This window comes from Staurois parvus, unplaced genomic scaffold, assembly GCF_062004578.1.
Source record: "Staurois parvus isolate SC_StPar_1 unplaced genomic scaffold, SC_StPar_1.0 ptg003258l, whole genome shotgun sequence".
NCBI classification, from domain to species: Eukaryota; Metazoa; Chordata; class Amphibia; order Anura; family Ranidae; genus Staurois; species Staurois parvus.
The window spans coordinates 57,792-65,971 of NW_028321054.1; the positions used below are offsets into that span (position 1 = coordinate 57,792).

The following is an 8,180-nucleotide window of genomic DNA, read 5'->3' on the forward strand; positions in this document are numbered from 1 at the left end:
CCCTGCACTTCTTCGGGAAACGCAGCCGAGGTTGCCAGTACAGTTGTGATTTCCAGTGTGAGCGGCGTGCCATTAGAATTAATGGCACCCGCCCGCGGGTCCGCATGTTTCTGTGCGGGGGGTGCGGCTGTACGGAGTTTTGTGCTGATATGCAGCGGCACCACCCGCACAGATGAGAACCTAGCCTAACAGTCCTCCTTCCTGTCAGCTCAGCGCACAGCCATCCAGAGCAGTGATTACAGTGACGCACCAACACCCCGCCCCTAGTAAAGCACACCCAGCACACAGTTAACCCTTTGATCACCCCTCACATTAACCCCTTCCTCCCCAGTGCCATTAGTACAGTGTCAATGCTTTTTTTTTTTTTTTTTTTAGCACCGATTACTGTATTGGTTTCACTGGGTATGTCGGTGACACCAAGTCAGTTCCCCCCCCCCCGGTCAGAATGCCCACCGCAGTCCCGCTAAAAGTCGCTGATCGCCGCTGTGACGGAGCATAGGCAGGACAGAGACAGAACACAGAGCAGATGATAAACACACAAAGCTTTATTGAAAGATGACAGTCACTCAATTGGGGTCTGAAGGTAGCGTCCCAGTACCCAGGGGAAGAGCAGGGATGGGGGCCCAAAACAATTGTAATGCGGCCCCAGGAGGGCAAAGTTGGAGTCTCTGGTAAATTGTAATCCAGACAGGAAAGAGTAAGGGGGAAAAGTTCATGGACAGTTCATAGAGGGGGAAAAACAGGGGTGCAGACACTCAGTTCCGGCAGGGGTATCCTGGCTCACAGCGGACGACAGCAGGGGGGGGCGTCCCTTCTCAGCACACAGCAGAGGGTTCACACAGCAGGTACTAGTCCTGATACTCCAGCACACAGCAACACAAGCAATCCTGGCCCTGCAGTATTTGACAGTATAGCAGCAGGTACTCCTCCTGAGCCCCGAGTATTAGCAGAGTGTTCAGTGGGTAATAGTCCTGGTATTCCTGGGGTAGTGCAGAGTACTCAGCGGGTAATAATCCTCAATCTCCCCGATGTAATGCAGAGTGCTCAGCGGGTAATAATCCTCAATCTCCCCGGTGTAATGCAGAGTGCTCAGCGGGTAATAATCCTCAATCTCCCCGGTGTATTGCAGAGTGCTCAGTGGGTAATACTCCGGTGATCCCCGGGGTCTTAGCAGAGTGGCTGCAGGGGTCTCGCCTCAGCGTAGACCTCCCAGCAGCTGGCAGTGGAACAGAACAACCAGAAGAGCCCTGCATCATCCTTCTTAAGGCTTTGTAGGATGCTCCCGGTTGCCCTGGCAACATCGGGCGGCGTGCCTCGTTGCCCGGGAAATGAGGCACGCCCCCTTGACATGGGCCGCGCTCTCGAGAGCGCGGCCTTTGTCTCCAGTGGACGCGGGAAGCCTCCTTCCTGCGCTGCACCCGCCGGGGGGGGGGGCGCGGCGTCAGGCCGGTGGCTCTGTCCCGGAACCTCCTGGCGGGAGGTCACCCCTCTCCGGGCTGTATGGCCAGGGGCGGTGTGAATCTCGCCGCAGGGGGTCATCTTCCTCCCGCCCGGCTGTGCCAGATGGGAGGAAGAGGACCGCAGCAGAGGTGAGAAGGAGGGGGGGGGGGTGTGAAGGGACACAGGCACTAGGAGGGGGGGGTGGGAGAAGCTTCCCTGGCAGGCACACCTTGACAGCCGCCATTATTAGTAGGGAAAAAAAAAATCCCAGTATCTATACCGCCATTTGTAAACGCTACAACTTTCACGTAAACCAATTAATTTACACGTATTGGGATTTTTTTTTTGTCATTTTTTTAGCAAAGACGGAGCCGCATACATTTTGGCTGAAATGTATGACTAAATTTGATTTTTTTTTTTTTTTTTTTCCCCCATTTTTTTTACTGGACATGTTTAATCGCAAAAAGTCAAAAATATTGTTTTTTTTTTCTTCAAAATTGTCGGTCTTTTTTTGTTTTATAGTAAAAAAAATAAAAACTTCACAGACGATCAAATGCCACCGAGAAAAAGCTCCATACGTGGGAAAGAAAAGGATGTAAATTTTATTTGGGTGCAGCGTTGCATGACCGCAAATTAATTAAATGAATGCAGCGCCGTATCACAGAGTATGGCCTGGTCAGGAAGGGGGGGGGGGGGGATCCTCTGGAGGACAAAGGGTTAATATCACTATAAACTTTTTTTTTTTTTTGTATATATTAGTAAAAACAGGGACCTGTTAGGGATTTTTTTTGGAAGGTGGTTAGGTCCTCTATAGCCACTTGCTTTCAGTGCTGTTGCACTTTGACAATTGTGCGGTCATGCGACATTGTACCCAAATGCAATTTTTATCATTTTTTTCACACAAATAGAGCTTTCTTTTGGTGGTATTTAAGTTTTTCTTTGTTTCTATTATAACATTTTGCAAACGGGTAATTTTTCTCCTTCACTGATGTGCGTTGATGAGGCTGCACTGATAGGTGCCGGGCACAGATTGGCTGCACTGATGAGGCAGCATTGGTGGGCAGTGATGAGGAGGCACTGATGAAGCTGCACTGACATGTGGCACTGGGGGGCGCTAATGTGCAGCACTGAAGGGCACTGACTGGGCACAGATTGGCAGCACTACCAGGCACCGATGAGCACCTTTTGGGGCTTCACTGATAATCCGTGTAGATGTCTCCTTTCAGACTTGCTGGTTATCGGCAGTACTTTCTTCATGCTGTGCCAATAACCAGCAAGTGTGATTACATGGTGATCACTATTCCTCCCCCAGACACCAATGATGGGGCACTATTCCACTGACACCAATGATGGGGCACTACTCCTCCCACTGACACCAATGATGGGGCACTATTCCTCCCACTGACACCAATGACGGGGCACTATTCCTCCCACTGACACCAATGATGGGGCACTATTCCTCCCACTGACACCAATGATGGGGCACTATTCCTCCCACTGACACCAATGATGGGGCACTATTCCTCCCACTGACACCAATGATGGGGCACTATTCCTCCCCCAGACACCAATGATGGGGCACTATTCCTCCCACCGACACCAATGATGGGGCACTATTCCTCCCACCGACACCAATGATGGGGCACTATTCCTCCCACCGACACCAATGATGGGGCACTATTCCTCCCACCGACACCAATGATGGGGCACTATTCCTCCCACCGACACCAATGATGGGGCACTATTCCTCCCACCGACACCAATGATGGGGCACTATTCCTCCCACCGACACCAATAATGGGGCACTATTCCTCCCACCGACACCAATGATGGGGCACTGTTCCTCCCACCGACACCAATGATGGGGCACTGTTCCTCCCACCGACACCAATGATGGGGCACTATTCCTCCCACTGACACCAATGATGGGGCACTATTCCTCCCACTGATACCAATGATGGGGCACTGTTCCTCCCACTGACACCAATGATGGGGCACTGTTCCTCCCACTGATACCAATAATGGGACACTATTCCTCCCACTGACACCAATGATGGGGCACTATTCCTCCCACTGACACCAATGATGGGGCACTATTCCTCCCACTGACACCAATGATGGGGCACTGTTCCTCCCACTGACTCCAATGATGGGGCACTGTTCCTCCTACTGACACCAATGATGGGGCACTGTTCCTCCCACTGACACCAATGATGGGGCACTGTTCCTCCCACTGACACCAATGATGGGGCACTATTCCTCCCACTGACACCAGTGATGGGGCACTATTCCTCCCACTGACTCCAATGATGGGGCACTGTTCATCCCACCGACACCAGTGGTGGGGCACTATTCCTCCCACTGACACCAGTGATGGGGCACTGTTACTCCCCCAATTCGAATAATAGGGCTTTGTTTACTCCACTGACACCAGGACGCTTGCTTCTCCTACTTGCTCCAGTCCGGCCCCCCTAAAGTCTGAAGGACAGTAATCTGGCCCTTTATTTAGAAAGTTTGGAGACCCCTGATGTAGACTTTGTCTAAAATGTTTTTATAATGAATATTAATCGACAAATATCCTTTTGTGTGCCTCCCCTGCAGATATGTCCGAGGAACAGATCATGGAGCTGAACCTGCCCACCGGGATCCCCATTGTGTACGAACTCGACAAGAACCTGAAACCCATCAAGCCAATGCAGTTCCTGGGAGACGAGGAGACCGTGCGCAAAGCCATGGAGGCCGTAGCTGCCCAAGGAAAAGCCAAGTGAAGGGTTCTTTCCCCGGAGAACCAATCGGCTTCCATCCCTTAGTTTTCACTTTTTATCTTGGGATCCTGAAATGCAGCTGTATGGGGAAACCCCATTCACGTACCTCCCATAATGCATCTCTCCACTGACATTCCGTTCACCCCTTCTTTTTTTTTTTTCTTTTTTTAGAACTAGCTAGAATACGTGTTCATCATGAAACGCGTCGTTTCAAATCCTGATCTATAGGTTACGGGCGTGTTCAGATCGGTTGCATGAAGTGCAGTAACCCGTAACAACCTATTGGGAATCTCATTGGCGGTTTTTTGGTTGTTGCACTCTACTCATTGCCCTTTGTGCAGTCACTGTAAAAGAACCCGGGTGTCTCTGCAAGGGAACCCGGGTGTCTGTGCTAGGGAACCCGGGTGTCTGTGCTAGGGAACCCGGGTGTCTGTGCTAGGGAACCCGGGTGTCTGTGCTAGGGAACCCGGGTGTCTGTGCTAGGGAACCCGGGTGTCTGTGCTAGGGAACCCGGGTGTCTGTGCTAGGGAACCCCGGTGTCTCTGTAAACCAACCCCAGGCGGGTGTGACCAAACCTTTTATAGGTATCACAGTTTTTGTTTACACTTTTTTTTTTTTTTTTTTTTTAACCAATCACATACTGTAGGTTCTGTTAGCAGTTTTTGCACGGACCAATCATATACGTTTACCATGCACTGAAATGACACCCATGCGAGTCTATGCCTGCTGCATTGTGTTGTATGGATCACCTCCAATACCGCCTCATTTTCTAGGACAAAGGTCCAGTTTTGCTGCGGTTCTTTTTTTGTTTGTTGGGTTTTTTTTTTCAGTTTCTGCACTGATCTCCGGGATTATTCTGGCCTTGACCTTCTGGTTTCTCGTTTTGTCCTGCTGAGCATTCTAAGACTTGTGAATGTTCAGACTGGAGATCCGCAGGTTGCCTTGGTGCAGTCTTTAGATTCTAGTACGTTCCAGCTCCGCGTGGGTGTCGCATGGATCTAGCATGTCGCTGTGACGGTTAGTACACACGCTAACGCCGGTAGGTCGGTCATCAATGTACGATGTGAGCTGAGGATCAGCAATCCTGTTCTACCACTGAGACATTCCAGAGAGATCGGTGTCCACGGGGGCCACTTGAAATCACACTGTAGCCATTTCCACGTGGTCTGTATTTCAGTTTCCCATGATTCCCTCCTAGTCACCTTGATACTGCAGGACATGACAGTACGGATCACGTGTCGCCTGCATTGTTCCTCACGGATATTCGTCTCTGCTGCTAGATAGAGGTTTAGGAGCTTTGCCTGTAAAGTGCGCCCTTCTTCTGGCACTTGTTATATGACGGTTGTTTGTCCCTTCTAGAGATGTCCATTATTTAAGATCATTTCAATAAAGGAGTGATGTGCAATGATGTCGGTCTGCGTCAGTCTCTTTATTAACCACTGTAACCCCCCAGGTAGCACTGGGTGCAAATCGCATGCCAAGTCGCACCCTATTGGAGCTGTCATATCGGTGCGGTTCCGACTTGGTCAGAGCTTCACCCATTTCAAAAGTAGTACATTGCCTACTGTTGGTGCGATTTGCATAGACCTCTGTATCAGATGTCTTGCACTATGTTAGTTCAACCACTTGCCCTCCAGAGGATTTTCCCCTCTTCCGGTCACAACATCAAGCCCCCGACTTACAGTGAAGTCGCACGACTTCAAAGTTAGGGGGGATATGCCGATTTTCAGGTGCGATTTGTACCTGAACTTGGCATGTCCCCCCGACTTTGAAATCGTGTGACTTCACTGTAAGTTGGGCTTGATGTGACCCGGGGTGTATCCACTCACCGGACTCTTTATTAGGTACACCTGTTCAATGGCTTGGTAACACAAATCGCCAATCACATGGCAGCAACTCAGTGCATTTAGGCATCTAGATGTGGTGAAGATGAAACCGAGCAACAGAATGGGGGAAAAAGGGATTTAAAGGGATAAGTTCACCTTTTTAGACAAATAAATGTACATTTTATTTTTTTTTGCAGGTAAAAAAAAAAAGTGCATTTATTATTTTTATCTACAGTAGTCTGGAAAGCATTGCACCAGCGATCAGTAGATCTGATTCCATGCAGGTCTCCTGCAGACCTGTCAGAATATCTGCTTGCCTTAGATCAGGGGTGAGCAAACCTTTTGACTTGAGGGCCGCAATGGGTTCATATATTGGACCCGGGGGCCGGACCAAGAGTAGATGAATGATGTGTATGTGTCATCCATAGTAAGTATAGTAATATTCCCCCATAGTAAGCATAGTAATTAATCCCCCATATAGTAATTAATCCCCCATATAGTAATTCATCCCCCCTATAGTAATTCATCCCCCCTATAGTAATTCATCCCCCATATAGTAATTCATCCCCCCTATAGTAATTCATACCCCCTATAGTAATTCATCCCCCATAGTACTATTCCCCCCCAAGTAGTAAGCCAAGTCCCCCCTGTGTCAATTTACTTACCTTTGCTCCGCGCGTTCCTCTCGCCGTGTTCCCACGCCGTTCCGGTCTTCAGGGCGGACTGTGAGAGGAGCCTAGCTCCCCTCACGTTCGTCACGCTGCCCCGCCTACACACATCCTGACAGCCAATGTATCACGCTCCGCGGGCCGGATTAAAAGGTCCGCCGGGCCGTAGTTTGCCCATTGCTGCCTTAGAGGGATGTATGGCCAAGCAGATCTTCTGACAGGAAGCTTTAACCGCTTCCCAGGTGCCCTATAGCAGAAGTACTGCTACAGGGCGCCACGGGTGTGCAAAATCAGGCAAGCAGGAGACCTGAATGGAACCAGCGATCTGCAGAAATGCAGAGGGGGCAAGGTTTTTGGTCATGACTACACCATGCAAGAGGCTATTTTTTCATTGCTGGTCTAGGTAGCAGGTGCCACAGCATCTTGACCTATTGGGGTTTATTTACTAAAGCTGGAGAGTCCAAAATCAGACTCCCTTCTGCATAGAAACCAATCAGCTTCCAGGTTTCATTGCCAAAGCTTCACTGAACAAGCTGAGGTTAGAAGCTGATTGGTTTCTATGCAGAAGGGAGTCTGATTTTGGACTCTCCAGCTTTAGTAAATAAACCCCATTGTGACAGGGGTGCAAGTGAGTGACCCAAATGCAGACAGTGTGCTTCAGGCCTGCTCACCCACATGCCTGTCCTTTTGGAACGGACGTCTGTGTCCATGCAGCCGCAGCATCCTTATAGACACGAATGGGCTTCCTGTGTGTTAGCTCGGCGTAAAGGCCTCATCCCCCGCGTGAACGAGGCTTTATATTTGCCCTCGTTTATCTTTATTGACCTTGTCTGACTCTTCAGCTTGAGTCAAGGGGTCAGAGGTCATCCAAAGTCTACATTTACTACCCTGTTACCTGCTTTTGTAAAGAAAAAAAATTAAATGCATCCATATTTCAAAAAGGATGCATTTTTTAATTGCATGCATTGGAGCGATTAGCGGATCGTGGATACAATGCACAGGTTCCAGCAGACTTTTCTTCCTGCCCCCGCCCGTGTACGGAGATACGGACCATTGGTTATGGAGCTGGAGGACGTAAGTAATGGACTATGGGTATGGTGACATCACCAAATCGGTGTTCCACTGAGAATGACAGGTCCCACTGCTGTGGTAGCAGATGAATGGGCTTGTCGTTTTTCCACTCCCAGGTCTGTGTGAATGGATGGAACTGCTGTGCATGGCTCTGTGATACAAAATCATACGACATACTATGGGAGGAACTTCATGATTCAGGTAAGAAGGTGGGGGGGCTGTGGAGTGGCACCATGTTACACTCTAAATTTGAATGGACCAATGTCAGAAAAGTGGAATTAGCCTTTAAGTGCCATGTAACACCTAATGACCCTGCGACTGGAGCACGAGGATCATACCTCCTTGGATGGTGGAAATGCTGCAGAATCTCAATGGCCAATTAGGGAGTGATGAAGGAGAAAAAAACTGAC

The 8,180-nt window shown here is 49.5% G+C and overlaps 1 protein-coding gene across 1 annotated transcript in view; it reads left to right on the forward strand.

Moving 5' to 3' along the window:
• The window catches only part of LOC149428409 (phosphoglycerate mutase 1), a 29,201-nt gene extending 23,588 nt beyond the window's left edge, over positions 1–5,613 (forward strand). The window contains exon 4 of the mRNA XM_089667445.1: positions 4,042–5,613. Coding sequence (XP_089523571.1) covers positions 4,042–4,208 — 167 coding nt within the window. The 3' untranslated portion in view covers positions 4,209–5,613. The remainder of the gene's footprint in view (positions 1–4,041) is intronic.
• Positions 5,614–8,180: the final 2,567 nt, after the last annotated feature.